Consider the following 17,565-nt stretch of genomic DNA (forward strand, 5'->3'; position numbering starts at 1 on the left):
ATTTTTTGTGACCGAACGAAAGGATATTTTTGAAAACTTGTTTTCGGCAATATTGTTCTAAATTATGGCAGAAATCGATTGGTAAATGTTTCAAGTCGCTAAGTGGTCTGGTTGTCGAGATATGGGCAAAAAACTGCGTTTTTTAGAAGTTTTTTGGCTTTTCCGGGAAATCCAGGAAGGAATTCCGGGAATTTTTTTGGCCTATGTTTATCCTCGGAACTTGCTTAACATATTTGCTCTTGGAACTAGTCCTCGATATTGCTTCGTTGAGGAGGAGATACGACTTAAAGCTGGGGACACACATCCATCCAGAAATGACGAGTTAATAATCGCAATTGTCCGTATGGAAATTGCGCTAAAAAGAAAATGGTAGTTAGTCTCGGTCTAATTAAACTTTGTGGACAACTACGAGGGGGTGGGCGAGGTGGGGTTAATTTCCTTTCAATAAGGGACCAAACAGTTTTGAATGTAGAAAGTTTGGTCCACGACTGCTTATGGGATGTTCGCAGTTGTCGCCTTAGTATCCATTTATGTTGACGTCCATCTACCTTACGGGAAGTGGCCCGCTATCTTCCATATTTGAAGACGTCCCACTCAATGAAGACAGTGCTCCCCCTCCCTTCCGGCTTCCACCCAAAGCTTCAAGTATTCGCCGGATGAAAATTTCGGACAGACAGACAGACAACACCGTAAAACTATGTTTTTCCGAGCCCTGATTTGTGCACGATTACAAAATTTCAACTAAAAAGTTAAAAAAAACAACAACATCAAAGTAACTTTATTTAAATTGTTTTATGTACACACACATATATATATATATATATATATATATATATATATATATATATATATATATATAGATATGTCTAGACAGTGTAGGGCATGATGACGTCATCATAAATGTTAGCAAGTTCGTTGTGCGCGACTGAGTCATGACTCGCATCTGTCGACGCCGCGTCACCAGTGCCGCTCAGCTTGACGCAGTCGGTCACCATATAGGCCGCCACTGAGCTCTTGGGGCGCTGTGGACCACCCTGGCCCACATCGGACCACCGGTTGACCCTCTGGCCAACCATGGCAACCTCTGACCTCCGGCTGCCGGCGTCCCCCTGAACGGTCGCGCTGTGCCGTGTGGCGAGGTTGGCGACCATCTGGTTGCTGTAGACCGAGTCGCTGGTACGTTTGGTGGACGAGCCTCGCTGTGGTGGCGGAGGTTTGCCGTCCTTGACACTGCCCCTCGCTCCCCGCACTTTCTTCATGGCGTCCAGGCGAACGAACGGGACGAGGTAGTCATTGTAGCCGTAGTTGTAGTCCACACCGCAACTTTTCACACTCCCTTTAGTTATCACACTGGGTGCATATTTTGAGGACAAACCGGAATTTTCCGGCCCTCTAGTACATAAAGAATCCGATGAAGAAAAGAGTTCGGCGGTGTTGGAGATCCCGAACAAAGGGTTGTACTTGGTCTTCATGTCCATGTACAGCTTCTCGTGCAGGCACGAGTCGATGTCGGTGTAGAACGGCTCCTGCATGCTGCCGGTACGGCTGCCCCGCCGGTCTCCGGAGACGGCTCTATTGGAGCCAGCAGAGAGCCGCATAAGGACCGGCTCCTGGTCGAGTTGGATGTTGGCGTAGCTGTGCCGGCCGGCCAGCTGCTGTACGGCGATGGCGTTGGCGTAGCACGGCGCCCGGCTGGGTAGCTCGAGTTCCGGCACCACCCGGGAGCCGGAGGCCGGAGAACCTCGCCGGAACCTCAGCGCTTTCAGATCGACCAGACGGCCGCTCTGGGCTTTCGGCGCCTTCTTGCCGTTAGCCTTGCCGTTAGCCTTGCCGAGCTCCTTGAACTTGGGACGACGGAGCGGCAGATCCCGGGCGTTGTGCCGCCTTAACCTTGACTTGCCCTCGTTTTTCTTGGCCTTGACCTTGGGGTTTGCCACGAGAGACACGTCAGAGACCGGACGTTGCACGCTCGTTTCACATTCAAAGTCCAGAGGGTCATAAACATTGGAGGGTGACCTCGACCTTGACCGTGAGGAGAGTGTCTCGTAAAGGTCAAGGTATTTGGTCGATTCGTACGCGTCATTTTCGTTGATTTGCTTGAGATCTGTCTGGTGCAGACACGAATAGGTCGTCTGGGGCAGCCGCTCCACCGCTGAGATTTTCTTCTGGGTGCCCTGGCTGGGGTACAGGTCTGTGTAGGACGGGCAAGAGATCCGGCTGTCGTCCGGCCCGGGGAGGTCAGGGCCGGGCGAGGATTGGGCGCTGGTCGATGGTGAGCCTGACTCGGCTCTAGACGCCCGCATGTCGGGGCTAGAGAGCCGCGGCCGTAGTGACGGCAGAGAGGTTAGCAAGGCGCTGTCTTTGCAGGCGCACGTGAACGAGGACAGCTTGTGCTGGTCGTCCAATTTAACTTCCGGTGCCAGCGTGCGCCTGTTGGGGAACTGTGACCGGAGAACCGGAAACGCCACGGCTCTGATGGGGAACTTGTTGAGCTTCATCCGGTGCCGGTACCGCTCCTGGCACCGCTGCAGGCGACGCTTCCGTCTGACGTAGGTCATACAGGTCAAGGCTATGACGATGCCGATGATGAATAGCGTCGCCACGGCCGTGACGGACACGGTTACTGACGTCACGAAACCCGAGATGGGGTCGGCGTCTGCTACTGATGTCGTCACCAGCGAGGTCGTCACGTGGCTGTGACGTCTGCCTGGGCGAGTGGGGGAGGGGAGGTTGAACTGACCCAGGGAGTTGGGGGCGTGGTCCTGTGCACGAGCCACGTTTGTGAGCAGCCTCTGCAGGTTGTGTGAGTAGTTAGAGAACTGGTGAGCGCCGGCCGAGCCGTTGACCGCCTTCAGCTGGTCGATGGTCAGGAACGGTCCAAACAGCTTCAAGAGATCCTCGCTCTCGTCTTCTGGGGGCTCGTCGTCATCGTCTTCATCGTCATCTGTGGTGGTGGGCGGAGTCGACATGACGCGGGGGATGTCCGCTGACGCCGTTGTTCGCGTCGTCTTGAGGATGATGTTCGCGGCGTCAGCGAGCAGGTCTAGACTCCTGTCGTGGGCTGGGGGGCGGGGCGGGGAAACTCTGACGTCACGCAGTGTCTGGAATCGGAGCAGCTTAGACGCCTCGGACACGCCGAACTTGTTGGACGAGGTCAAGGTCACCTCGTACTCAACATAAGGGTCAAGGTCGTCCACGCACGCTGTGTACTCGCCCGACTCCTTGATGACGTCATCGTTTTCCTCCACGGTCACGACCCCATTCTCCTTGACCTTGACCTTGTCGCTGTCCCGGGGCGGCATTGCCCTGTACCGCAGGGAGAACGTCTGGGTAGCGCCGCCATTGAAGCCGGGGCGCCAGCGGAAGCAGGCGGCGCCCTGCGAGACGTTGAGCAGCTTGAGGTCTGGGGGCGGCCACGGGCGGGAAACCAGGCGAAAAGTTTTCTCCCAGACGCCGTGGATGTTGGAGACGTGGGCCAGGTACTCGCCGTAGTCATCTGGCGAGGTCAAGTTTAGCTCCAGCACGGCCACGCATCGCTTGCCGTCACACGTGACCTCCACGTCTTGCATGATCTTCTTGCCGCTATGCTCCAGCCTGACCACAGGGCTGGGGTTCGAAGCCATGCAGACCTGGAGCTTGGCTATGTCGTTGAGACTTTTTATCATTTCAACTTCCGGTCCTGTCTGGCAGGAGCTAAGATGGCTGATCTCAAAGGGCGCGCAACCCATGTCCAAAATGGCGGTTTTAGCAGACGACTCGCCCACCCCGTTCCAGGCTTTGCATGAGTACTCACCACTGTCTAGACACGTGGCTGACCTGATCTCGAAGCTGCTCAGCCTGTGGTTGACGTCTGCCTGTAAGGTGGCGCTGGTGTTGAGAGGATGAACACCGTTCTTCAGCCACTGGACGGTGACCTCTGGCCAGCCTTGAACTTCGCAGGTCAGCAGCAGGTTGTGTCTGGTGGAGCTGACGTTGTGGGCGGTGTTCCAGTCCCCCTCGCCCGTCACGTTCATGGCCACGATGGTGGCGGGGAAGAAGACTCGCAGCTCCACTGGCTTTATGCTCCTCCCCACCTCATTCCTCGCCTGACAGGCGTACAGGCCGGCGTTCTGTCGGCTCAGTGACGTCATCTCTAGCACCGCCTGACCTGCCAGTTTACGACCTGCCTTGTACCACCTGCAGAGACAGTGAGCTGGTTACAGTTTCAAACTACAGGTAATTCTACCTGCAACATATGTGTCTTTATCTGTCTTTCTGGGGTAGTGGTTAACGTAACGTCACGTATAAAGGTAACTACATGTCAGTGTATTTTACCTATAAGTGTAACTCTGCCTGTAAGTGTAATTTACCTGTCAGTGTAAGTTTACCTGTAAGTGTAAGTTTACCTGTAAGTGTAAGTTTACCTGTAAGTGTAAGTTTACCTGTCAGTATAAGTTTACCTGTAAGTGTAAGTTTACCTGTCAGTGTAAGTTTACCTGTAAGTGTAAGTTTACCTGTAAGTGTAAGTTTACCTGTCAGTGTAAGTTTACCTGTAAGTGTAAGTTTACCTGTCAGTGTAAGTTTACCTGTAAGTGTAAGTTTACCTGTAAGTGTAAGTTTACCTGTAAGCGTAAGTTTACCTGTAATTGTTTAGTTTACCTGTCAGTGTAAGTTTACCTGTCAGTGTAAGTTTACCTGTAAGTGCAGGCAGGATTACACTGGGCGCTACAAGACAGTGCCAGATCTTCCTTCTCCTGCCGCTCCACCCGACCCCCGGGCGTGATGACGATGCTGGTGCCTGGCCCATACAACACGTCAATACTGACGTCAGAGTAGCCGCTGGACATCAGGGAATTTACCTGGCACCTGCAACAGGGGGGGGGGGAGGTAGGGGTGAAGTCTCCACATACACACTACCAGCCTTAGATTCACAACAAGAGTCAAGGCTCCTCACCTCTAAATGTCTATAAATCCCCCCCCCCCATTGGTAAAGATAAAAGTGTACCTGTAGTCTCCTGCAAACTCTTTCGTGACGTGGGCGGCCGGCAGCCGGATGTTGCCGATGCCGGCCGGTTCAAACACGGCTCGACCGGTCCACCGTGAAGAGAAGAGGTAGGAGGGTGAGTCTGAGGTCAGGTCGGCACTGAAGATCTCGACATACCCGCCGTGGGGGCGGTCCGTGTAGAACCACATCACCCTCACCAGCTCATCGTCCGCACCCACCTCGCTGACGTCACAGCGCAGGGAGAGGTCGCTGGTTCTCTCCATGGCTGCATCGCCTTCCGCCACCACACTCAGGCCGAGGGTCGGAACTGGGGAGTGGATGATACGGGGGGTTAAGTACAGCCACTACACTCAGGCCGAGGGTCGGAACTGGGGAGTGGACGATACGGGGGGTTAAGTACAGCCACCACACTCAGGCCGAGGGTCGGAACTGGGGAGTGGATGATACGGGGGGTTAAGTACAGCCACCCCACTCAGGCCGAGGGTGGGGAGGGATGATACGGGGGGTTAAGTACAGCCACCCCACTCAGGCCGAGGGTGGGGAGGGATGATACGGGGGGTTAAGTACAGCCACCCCACTCAGGCCGAGGGTCGGAACTGGGGAGGGGCGATACGTTAAGTACAGGCGGCGTGCAGGTTCTTTCAGGCATCTCTTCAGAGGGAGGTGACCCCCACCATAGCAAGTCCATCACCCAGCTATTACCCCCCCCCCCCCCAGATCGAAATATATACTATATTGAACTAGCGTCATCACATATTTAATGCTTGAAAACATAAAAAGTGGCCGCCTTTCCGCCCCAAAATTCAAGACCCCCCCACCCCAGTTTTAAATGCCGCTCCCAGGAGAAAAAAGTCTGAAAGAAACCCAGGAAGTGTGTCGGGATCTTATTGGGGGGGGGGGAGTTAAATCTGTCAAGAAGTAGTGAGCTTCAACGTCTCCTATAGCTTGTAGGAATGATTGGGTTAATGTCATCAATTGGGTTGGCTCTACCAGGAATGGGTATTGTCAGGTCATAGGTTGTGTCATAGGTTGTGTCATAGGTTGTGTCATAGGTTGTGTCATAGGTTGTGTCATAGGTTGTGTCATAGGTTGTGTCATAGGTTGTGTCATAGGTTGTGTCATAGGTTGTCATAGGTTGTGTCATAGGTTGTGTCATAGGTTGTGTCATAGGTTGTGTCATAGGTTGTGTCATAGGTTGTGTCATAGGTTGTGTCATAGGTTGTGTCATAGGTTGTGTCATATGTTGTGTCATAGGTTGTGTCATAGGTTGTGTCATAGGTTGTGTCAGGTTGTGTCATAGGTTGTGTCATAGGTTGTGTCATAGGTTGTGTCATAGGTTGTGTCATAGGTTTGTGTCATAGGTTTGTGTCATAGGTTTGTGTCAGGTTGTGTCATAGGTTGTGTCAGGTTGTGTCATAGGTTGTGTCATAGGTTTGTGTCATAGGTTTGTGTCATAGGTTTGTGTCATAGGTTATGTCAGGTTCTGTCATAGGTTGTGTCAGGTTTGTGTCAGGTTGTGTCAGGTTGTGTCATAGGTTTGTGTCACAGGTTTGTGTCAGGTTGTGTCATAGGTTGTGTCAAGTTGTGTCATAGGTTGTGTCATAGGTTATGTCAGGTTGTGTCAGGTTGTGTCATAGGTTGTGTCAGGTTGTGTCATAGGTTGTGTCATAGGTTGTGTCATAGGTTGTGTCATAGGTTTGTGTCATAGGTTTGTGTCATAGGTTTGTGTCATAGGTTGTGTCAGGTTGTGTCATAGGTTCATCGTTGCCTGGTGTCCCTGTGTTTTGTTGCTTTGAGTTTCCTTCAGGTTTTTGCTGTGTTCGTCAAGTTGATCGCATCCCGTGTGTCACTATTTTGAATTATTCAATTCTACAGGGTGGGTATTAACTTCTGTCGTCATCATTTACACTTGCTGCAGTGTGTATTGTCGTGTATATATTAAAAAGAAATTGTGAAGAAAATTCGTGTGATAAGGCCGTGATAAGGCTGGACGTACAATGATCGTGACGTAGCTTTCAAGAAGGTATAGGTTGCTAAGTGGGGGTGACATAAGAGACCCCAACCCTAAGGATTATAAAAAAAAAATTATCTGATTGTACTAATTATGAATAATCATGTAACTAATTATGTCGACACAACCATCTCTCCATGCAAGTGTTCTAATCCCCCAGATAAGACTGCCCCCCCCCCCCCCCTGTACCTCATACAGAGAGTGGCGTCACCTAGTGGGTGACACACAATGTGGGGTGTGAAATTCTTGTCCCACTCGGCGCTGCGGGCGACAGCTAATCCCCGGGGGTCATCTGGTGGCACGCGCCACTGCTTGTCCTGTCCGCGCGCTCCTACGGTCGTCACGTGACGCAGGTCATCGTTGGACGGCCGTGATGTATCGGTGGACGGTCGTGATGTGTCGGTGGACGGTCGTGATGTGTCGGTGGACGGCCGTGATGTGTCGCTGGACGGCCGTGATGTGTCGATATTGTCCGGTAGATGTCCGTTTTATTGACCGCCTTCTGTGTGCTGTCCAAATGTCGTGAGTTCCTAACTACGTCAATCAGATTGGTAACATTGAACTGGTTCAATCTTGCCACACCCTCCCCAACCTGTCGATATCCCTACTTAAACCAGTCCACACAGTCTTGTTTATAAATATAAACACACACACACACACACATATATATATATATATATATATATATATATATATATATATATATATATATATATATATATATATATATATATATATATATATATATATATATATATATATATATATATATATATATATATATATATAATACCCATCTTAAATCTCAAAAAACATTTACTCCACAACGTAAAGAATTTTTTTTTGCACCGCGTAACGGTTGACGATGCTGAACAGCAAGGATAGAAATATTAGAAAAGTGAATTTGAGGAAAATAAACCGGGAGTGATTTCCCCTAAACTTTCTCAAATATTCTTATCTAAGGGGGATGGCAACTTTGAATAAACACATGATTTTTAATTACTTATACTTTTTAAAATATAATAGAATCTCGTAGAAAAAAAATTGCGCACCAAGTAATATGTATATAATAGTGCGAAATATTATTATTACTTTATACATTCACATACGTTTTTTTTTTTGAGAAATCGGAAATAGCGTAAAGGGAAATTACTCAAAATTTGAAAGAAGGCAGAGAATTAGATCTTTTACTTATATATGAAATTTCGTTCATATATCTTAAACAGATCTCAACTTATAGGCTTTTGAAAAATTGAAAGTAGAATAAGTTCCACTTCCGGTAAACGGAAAACGCTGAAAATTTGAAACAGAACTACAAATGTGATATAATACTTATAGATATATACTTATATATGAAATTTCATCATCCTAGCTGTAACGGTACTGAAGTTATCGTGTTTACAGACACACATACATACCCACTCACAGACATACGGACAAAATTGCGAAACTATGTTTTTCCGTTTCAGGGATGTGTAAAACGTCGAGATTTGTAAAAATCTCAATTTCATTTTTTTTTTGCACGATAACAATACTTTCTAGATTCTATATATTTCGTATACGAGAAAGTAAAAATGCATAAATACGTTTTAATAACATTATTACATAAAAGCGTTTTTATGCATTTTTTTTCCAGTATGCCTACTTTAAATGAGTGCCGGTAAGGAGACAAGTATAGACGTTTGTTGGTGCTGGTATATGAAGGTGGTCTTTAAATCAACCATCTACCACACTGACACACTGGTTAAATAAAGACAGAAAATGTGGTGTGTGCCGACCGACGCCAACAAAAACAACCTAAACCTAACCACAACATTTTCTCTAGACCACTACTGAAGCTCTAACCTTTGTTCAAACTAAACTTGAACCTTAACCCTACCACCAACCCTGCTTTAACGTAGGGGTCGTCTATCGACGCCTCACATCCCTACTTTTGGGACCATTAGAGATCCCGTGGGTAGGTGTGGGTAAGAGGGAGGGGGGGGGGTTAATAAGTGTGACGTCACACTTGTGTATTTTAAAAACGTTAATTTTAAAATAAATGTAAGTAATTTTTTCGCATTATAAACAATAATTCATCAATGCACCGTTTTGTAAATTGTAACAATAATTAATAAATGCGCCTAATCATTCTGTTACGGGTCAGTGTAGGCTAGACTAGAATAGGATAGAATGATCTAGAATTAGGGGAGAGTGAGTGTGTGAGTTGAGTTTACCCTAGAATATTGTTAACCCCGGTGTGTTTGTGTATTGTTATCCCAAGGTCGAATGCGGTATAAAAGCTGGAGTGAATGGTTGTCAGGGTTAGTTAGTTGGCAGTCAGCGGGTTAGTAGCGGTTAGGACGAGGGCTGTTCTGGTACGCTTGAATGCATTGAGACGAATAAAAGTAGTGAAGTTAAACACAAAGCGTTGTTATTGATTTGAAATGAACCCAGAACGTAACAACTGGTGGCCAGTATTAAAGTAAAGATAGCGCAATCATCAGAACGTCATTACCACTGGATGTCACCATCACTAGACGTCACCATCGCTAGACGTCACCATCACTAGACGTCACCATCACTAGACGTCATCATCACTGGACTATACCATTCTGGGACCATAAGAACGTCATTACCACTGGGAGTCACCATCACTAGACGTCACCATCGCTAGACGTCACCATCACTAGACGTCATCATCACTGGACTATACCATCCTGGGACCTTACCTGAGCAGAAAGTCGCAATCAGAACGTCATTACCACTGGACGTCACCACCACTAGACGTCACCATCGCTAGACGTCACCATCACTTGACGTCATCATCACTGGACTATACCATCCTGGGACCTTACCTGAACAGAAAGTCGCAATCAGAACGTCATTACCACTGACGTCACCACCACTAGACGTCACCATCCTGAGACCTTACCAGAACAGAAAGTCGCCATCACTGGGTTCTACCATCCTTGGACTTTATCAGAACAGGAAGTCGCCATCACTGGGTTCTACCATCCTTGGACTTTATCAGAACAGGAAGTCGCCATCACTGGGTTCTACCATCCTTGGACTTTATCAGAACAGAAAGTCGCCATCACTGGACTCTACCATCCTGGGATTTTACCAGCACAGAGCCTTGCCGTCACAGGACTTTTGTCTTTGTCGATCCAGGTCTTCGTCTTCACATGACCCGGCCATTACAGGATTTACCATTGTTTTGAAGGGCTAAAGTAGGGGAAGGGACCACTACAACAGATTTGTATTTGAGGTAAGTGTTTTTGAATTAGTCTGGGGCACGGTACTCACAACCGGGGATTACCCTTGCCTAACATTATATTGGGTATTACAATTTTGGCATTCAATCCTAAGTGGATAAGGTGAGATGGCTAGCGAAGGCTTAACGCTAGAGCATTTTATAGCGTTAGGGGAAAGATGTAAACTAGAGGGAAGGGAGCTGTTGGAATGGGCTGAGACTAAATTGTTAGAGGCGGAGGCTAAGGCTAGGCAGCAGGCTGAAAGGGACGAGAGGGCTGCAGACAGGGCACTAACTAGGGCTAAAATTGAATCAGAAGAAAGACTAAAATTGAAGGAGCTGGAACTAGCAATGGAGAAGGGGAACAGGGAGGAAGACATAAAGGGCAGGGGTAGGGCACAGACCCCAAGAATTAAGCTGACTGGACTGAGAAACAGTAGGGACCAAACAGATATGGAGGTGGTGGTTGACATGTTTGAAAGGGAAGCCCGAGAAATAGGTTTAGAAGATAAGTTTTGGTGCCACGAGTTTAGGAAAGTTCTGCTAGATATAGGCTGCGAATCGTGGTTAACAGAATTAGGAGCAGAAGAGAATTATGGGAAGCTGAAAAGGGAGGTCCTAAAACACTTTGGTTTGACGGAGCAAGGATACAGTGATAAGTTTAATAGCGCCCAACCATCAGAACAAGATAGAACAGGGAGTTACATTAGGAGGGTACGACACTACTTGAGAAGATGGGTCGAAGCTAGCAAGTGTGACAAGACATTTGACGGACTGTTTGACCTACTCTTAAAAGACAAAATAGTGAGAACAGTCGGACAAGACATAAGACAGCACATCCTCAGACAAAACCCGAGGACAATAGCAGACGTAGAAAATGCCTGTGACAACTACTTTGACATCTACCCAGACAGAAAATTAAAACCGATCGACGTGACAGAAGACGCATTTGTTGCCCCCATGGCACTTGCATCAGGATCTAGGAATCCCTTTAGAGAGGACAAGGACAAACGAACCCTAAGACCTAGATCTAAGAGCCCCATTAGAGAGGAATGGGTCACAAGAAATGAAGTCACCCTTCAACGGGAGAGAAGAGGACAAAGCCCGGTCCAACCTAGGCCGAGTAGTAATATTAGTCCCAGAAGAAGCCCAATCACATGCTTTAACTGTGGGGCTGAGGGGCACATAGCGGCGGGGTGCCGGTCCAATCGTAGACAAATTGGACATGAGTACAGAGGGAGAAGGGTAGGCTTCAGGGACATTCAAGACATATGACTAGTACCAGAGTTCAGCGGGGAGTGCGGCGACTGTGGACAATGCCTAAGTCAAGTAAAGGGCGCTGTCCCTGTAGGGAACATAGGAGCTAATCGGAGATTCATAAGCGACAGAGGGTCACTTCCTATAGTTGCAGGAAAACTGGATGGGAGGACGGTGACCGTCCTACGGGATACGGGCTCTGTAGTCGTAGCTTGTCGAAAAGCTCTAGTCCCAAGGAATAGATGGACAAAAGAATGGATAACCATAAAGACCGCGGATGGAGATAAGAAAAGAGTACCAGGAGCTGTAGTCAACATAGAAACACCATACCTTACGGGAGAGTTCTTTGCCGTCCTTTTAGATGATCCACCCGCTGAACTTATAATAGGGAATGTAGCAGGCGCGAAATTACCGAGGGAAGATTCGCTAACATTAGCGGCGGTAGAAACCACAGGACAACTTAGAGCATGGGGCAACCAGAGAAATGAGCCGGGGCATAAGATTTTAGACCAAATAACGACATCGAAAGATTTTAAAACGCAACAGAGCGAAGACAAAACATTAGCTAGGTGGTGGAAGCTCGCGGAAAAGGGCAAACAATGTAAAACGATAGATGGGTTATTATATAAGATCATAAAACACAGCAAAACAGAAGATCAGATTAGACTAGCAATCCCAAGGGGACTTAGGCCCACCATCCTGAAATTAGGACACGACACACCTATGGCGGGGCACATGGGTGTAGCAAGAACGAAAGCCAGAATTCTGTCACAATTTAGCTGGCCAGGGGCAGGGGAGGATATCAGGCGTTACTGCGAAAGTTGTGATGTCTGCCAGAAAAGCAAAAAGAATGTTGGTGGCAAGGCGCCTCTGGGTAGAACTGAGGTAGTGGGACAACCGTTTGAGAAAATCGCCGTAGATATTGTGGGGCCACTAACTCAAACGAAAAAAAAGAACAGATTCATACTCACAGCCGTAGACATATGCACACGGTGGCCAGAAGCCGTACCGCTGAAAAGTGTAACGGCAGCAGAGATCCAAGATGCGCTACTCTCCATCTTCACGAGGATGGGATTCCCGGAAGTCATACTCTCAGATAACGGGACCCAGTTCACGTCGGAAATTTTCTGCACCGTGTCTAAAATGTTGGGGATTAAAATCATTCACGCTTCGGCATATCACGCCATGGCCAACGGGGCGGTAGAACGATGGAATGGAACTTTGAAGGAAATGCTAAAGAAAGTAGCTATAGACAAGGATGACGATTGGGACGTGTTCATCCCAGCAGCACTTTTCGCCTACAGAGAAGTTCCAAACGAAAGCACTGGTTACCCGCCATTCGAACTTATGTTCGGCAGGAAAGTGAGGGGCCCGATGAGCATCCTAAAGGATATCCTCACAGGAGAAGTAAGGGAATATAAGACAAGAGCTGCATATGACTACCTGCTGGACCTTAAGCAGCAGTTGCAAACGGCATGCCGTTATGCAACCCGCAAATCAGAAAATGAGAAAGATAAAGCAAAGAGCTACTACGATAGATCAGCCACAACCAAAGATATCAAAGTGGGGGATCATGTACTGATACTGAAGCCCCAACTATTAAACAAACTTGAGCTAAGGTGGGCGGGACCTTACGAAGTCTTAAAAAAAATCGGAGACTTGGACTATGTTATTAAAACAGGGGACAGCACTAAGGTGGTCCATGTAAATCGGATGATGCTGTACCATCACAGACAAAAACCAGACGACAGCAAGGGACACCCCATGTTAGCGGCAGTGTCAGGAGTGGTGGAGGCAGAAGAAGAAAACCAAGTATCACTAACAGATGAGGAGGACATGGAACCGGGTATTCCATTGGACACAATAAAAACTCCTGACATACTGGAGGAAACTAAGTTAAGTGATATCAAAATAGGAGACACCCTGACAAAAACACAGCGGACGGATCTAGACAAAATTATCCAAGAGTACACAGCTGTAATTAGCAACTTACCTGGAAAAACAAGTTTACTAGAACATAAAATAAAACTGACCAACACCAGAGCAATAAGAACGAAACCCTACTGCATACCATACGCCCGAAGAGAGCTTATGAAGAAAGAGATGGACGAAATGGAGAGACTGGGGATAATAGAGAGGTCCGACTCCGACTTCAGCGCACCTGTAGTACTAGTTAAGAAAAAAGATGGGTCGACACGGTTCTGTGTAGACTATAAGAGACTTAACGCAGTCACAGTCTACGACGCGGAACCCATCCCAGATACAGATGAGCTGTTCGCTAAATTAAATAGGGCAAAATATTTTACTAAACTCGACCTCACAAAAGGGTATTGGCAGATCCCCATGCAAAATGACAGCAAAAAACTCACCGCATTTGTCACACCCTGGGGCCTATTTCAGTTTAATTACCTGCCCTTTGGCCTATGCACGGCACCCGCCACATTCGCCAGATTAATGCGAGTCGTGTTAAAAGACTTGGAAAATGTGGTGTCATTTTTTGATGACATCTGTATCTACAGCGAGACATGGGAGGAACACCTTATGGCAATAAAGGCGGTGTTCAATAGATTGAGGGACGCGGGCCTGACAGTAAGACCTGCCAAATTAGAGCTAGGGTTTGAAAAAATTAATTTCCTAGGGCACATAGTGGGGAGGGGGCTACTGACACCAGAGAGAAACAAGGTAAACAGAATCTTAAACGTAGCAATACCCACCACAAAGAAAGAGGTAAGATCATTAGTGGGTCTTATAGGGTATTATGCTAAATTTATACCAGAATTCAGCGAGGCCAACGCAATACTGACAGACTTGTTAGCAAAGGGTAAACCTGAAAAGGTCGTGTGGTCAGATGAATGTAACCGTGCTTTAAGACTGGTCCAGAAACACTTGAACTCAGAACCATTTCTTATTTTACCTAATATTAATGAGCAATTTATCCTCAGGACCGACGCCTCTTCACGAGGTATCGGGGCAGCCTTGATGCAAATGAGAAATGGGGTCCTGAGACCAGTAAAATACATCAGTAGAAAACTCCAACCGAGAGAGACTCGGTACTCTACTATAGAAAGAGAGTGCCTAGCAATTGTCTGGGCCACAGGCAAACTAGCGTTGTATTTATACAACGCTAGCTTTGTACTGCAGACGGACCAGCGTGCTCTAAAATACCTTCATAAATGTAGGTTCAATAATGCCAGACTGACACGCTGGTCCTTACTGCTACAGGAATATAAATTTACTATAGAACACATTCCGGGGAGGGATAATCTTCTAGCTGATTTTTTGTCAAGAAATTTTAAATCGGGAGTCTGAGATGTAAATTGTAATTTAAACCACAGATTTGTTGGTTTTTTTTTTTTTTTGCTGTTTTTTTTTTTCTCGGTTATTTTTACTCGGTTGTTTGTCTTGGATTCATGTACAAAGAGATGTATAAATGCATTATTTATTTACTATCCTCTTGGTGTAGTATACCTGTCAAATCATTATTTTTTATTTTTTTTTGTTTGTTTTTTAAAATTATTTTATTTATCTATTTATCTATTTTGTCTCTGTTTGTTTTCGCCCTCTAGGTTAACTTAGGATTTGGGGATTTAGTTAGTATTTGTAGTATGTACTACAAATACTTGGGTGGGGGGTAGTGTTACGGGTCAGTGTAGGTTAGACTAGAATAGGATAGAATGATCTAGAATTAGGGGAGAGTGAGTGTGTGAGTTGAGTTTACCCTAGAATATTGTTAACCCCGGTGTGTTTGTGTATTGTTATCCCAAGGTCGAATGCGGTATAAAAGCTGGAGTGAATGGTTGTCAGGGTTAGTTAGTTGGCAGTCAGCGGGTTAGTAGCGGTTAGGACGAGGGCTGTTCTGGTACGCTTGAATGCATTGAGACGAATAAAAGTAGTGAAGTTAAACACAAAGCGTTGTTATTGATTTGAAATGAACCCAGAACGTAACACATTCACAAGCTTTCATTGATATTTTAAAATACAACAGCAGTGTTATAAAGCGAGACGTCATTTTAGAGAGTGCAGGGGGGAGGGTTTAAAATGACTTTTTGTGACGTGTGACGATTATGGATTGTGTGTGTGTGGGGGGGGGGGGGGGGGCTGACTATAAAAAGCGTGACGTCACATAACAGACATCCCCATCACGTGATCATAAAACAATGAACTTTAATCTTACCCGACATGCAGGTCAAACGTTAACCCCCCACCCACCCCCTACAAACTTTACTCTTATCTATAATTAACATAAATACGTCATTCTGTCAATACTGTGATTTAAATTTGGTCATTTGGTGCTTAGCCTAATTAATTAATGCCTGCACGTCAGTGGCGTAGCGAGGTCGGGTGTCACCCGGTGCGGCACTAAATGGTGTCACCGCCCTCCCCCAGAGGCGTAGCGACCCTTCCCGGGGACAAACTTTCAATTTTCGATTTGCACCCCCCCCCCCCCTCAAACTTTCGATTTGCACTCCTCCCTTAAACTTTCGATTTGCACCCTCTCCCCCCCCCCCCCCCCCTCAAACTTTCGATTTGCACCTCTTAAAAGACTATTTAACACTCGAATTAATCACTTAATTAAGGGGATATAACATTTTTCTATATATATTTTGCTATTTTTGCCTTGGTGTCACCCCCCTAAATGGTGTCACCAGGTGCGGTCCGCGACCCCCGCACCCTCCCCTCCCCCCTCCCCACTCGCTACGCCACTGCTACAAAAGGTTTATTGAGCTGAAAACAAAACGTCAATTTGTTTTAGCCGATTGTTTGGGTACCCAGACGGTCCTTTTTAAAGCCCCCCCCCCCCCCTCCCCCCACAAAAGTTAGTAGTCTGATAACTTCTTCACAGTAGGGTACTTCGGTCTCGAGGGTATGTTGACATCCGATATAGGACACGGAAGGGGAGATCACTACGTACTAGCGAGCCCTAATAACTAGTTGCCGCCCCTTTTATTATAACATGTAGAATCCTTGTACTGGTCAAAAGTGAATCACAAGACTAGACCACAATGGGTTCAATGTCACAGTTTAGTTTACATGAGGGTCAAATCAAAGCAAACGTATTGAAATACTGTACTGAAGTTGATTGTTTCCCTAGCGCATATATATATATATATATATATATATATATATATATATATATATATATATATATATATATGTCATGAGTGTGTAGAACTCACCTACAAAGCAGCAGAGCAAACATAAACAAGAGAGAAAAACGATCCAGTCCAACTCTCGGGCAGACGACAAAACCATCCTGGACCCGAGTCCACCTGTACACTAAGTGTACACTGTACACTCACGTCTGACTGGCCCGTCTAACGTCCCTGACGTCCCACTGACGTCCAGCCATTGTCTCGGCTTAAGTCAAACAAAAATCTCCTGTAGGTAGAGATGATCTTTTCCGCGTGCCGCCCCCCCCCCCGGCTGGGTTTAATCACGGACTTGTTTTAAGGCTGTCCCCTGGTGTCCTCTGGGGGTGGGGATGGTGTTGGGGGAGGGGGGGTTGTTTAGAAACAGTCGGGACAAGATTGCTGTTAATCTGGTCAAGTGGCTTTAAATGTATCCAACAATACATCATCGACTACATTCAATTGTCGTGGCGAGGTCAGCTTTTCTCTCACCCTCTATCCCGACCCCCCACTTTGTGCCCCACACTCTCAAAAACATTAGACTTAGTAACGGTACTCAATGTATCGTGTTTACAGACACACACAGACATACTTCCAAAACCCAGTTTTTCCAACTCGATTACGCATAAAACGCCGAAATTTTTAAAACGTTTTTTTTTTTTTGCGGGATTAAACAGAAGTCCGATATAGTCCGTATATAGTGAAGTACTGAGGTGAAAACTGTCAAAATTTCATGTTATTTTTGTGCACGATTACAATACTTCCTCTATACTCTGTATACGAGAAATAATGTTTTAAACAACGTAACTTGCTGACCCGTGCCAATCTTTTGATTTAGCATCCATATATATATATATATATATATATATATATATATATATATATATATATATATATATATATATATAGCCTATATATATGTTATATAAATATAAATATATATATGGAG

General features: G+C 46.5%; 1 protein-coding gene across 1 annotated transcript; it reads right to left on the minus strand.

The window, feature by feature from the left end:
- Positions 1 to 866: 866 nt before the first annotated feature.
- Positions 867 to 16,735, minus strand: LOC131937830 (uncharacterized). Its single transcript, XM_059295507.1, has 4 exons — positions 16,665 to 16,735; positions 4,985 to 5,291; positions 4,675 to 4,845; positions 867 to 4,176 (listed from the first exon to the last, which is right to left on the minus strand). Exons 2-4 carry the CDS (start codon positions 5,245 to 5,247, stop codon positions 867 to 869), a joined length of 3,744 nt encoding a protein of 1,247 aa, XP_059151490.1. The 5' UTR covers positions 5,248 to 5,291; positions 16,665 to 16,735.
- Between the last annotated feature and the right edge of the window lie 830 nt (positions 16,736 to 17,565).

Source organism: Physella acuta, unplaced genomic scaffold, assembly GCF_028476545.2.
Source record: "Physella acuta isolate Inbredline_101_S28 unplaced genomic scaffold, ASM2847654v3 ptg000223l, whole genome shotgun sequence".
Lineage (NCBI taxonomy): Eukaryota > Metazoa > Mollusca > Gastropoda > Physidae > Physella > Physella acuta.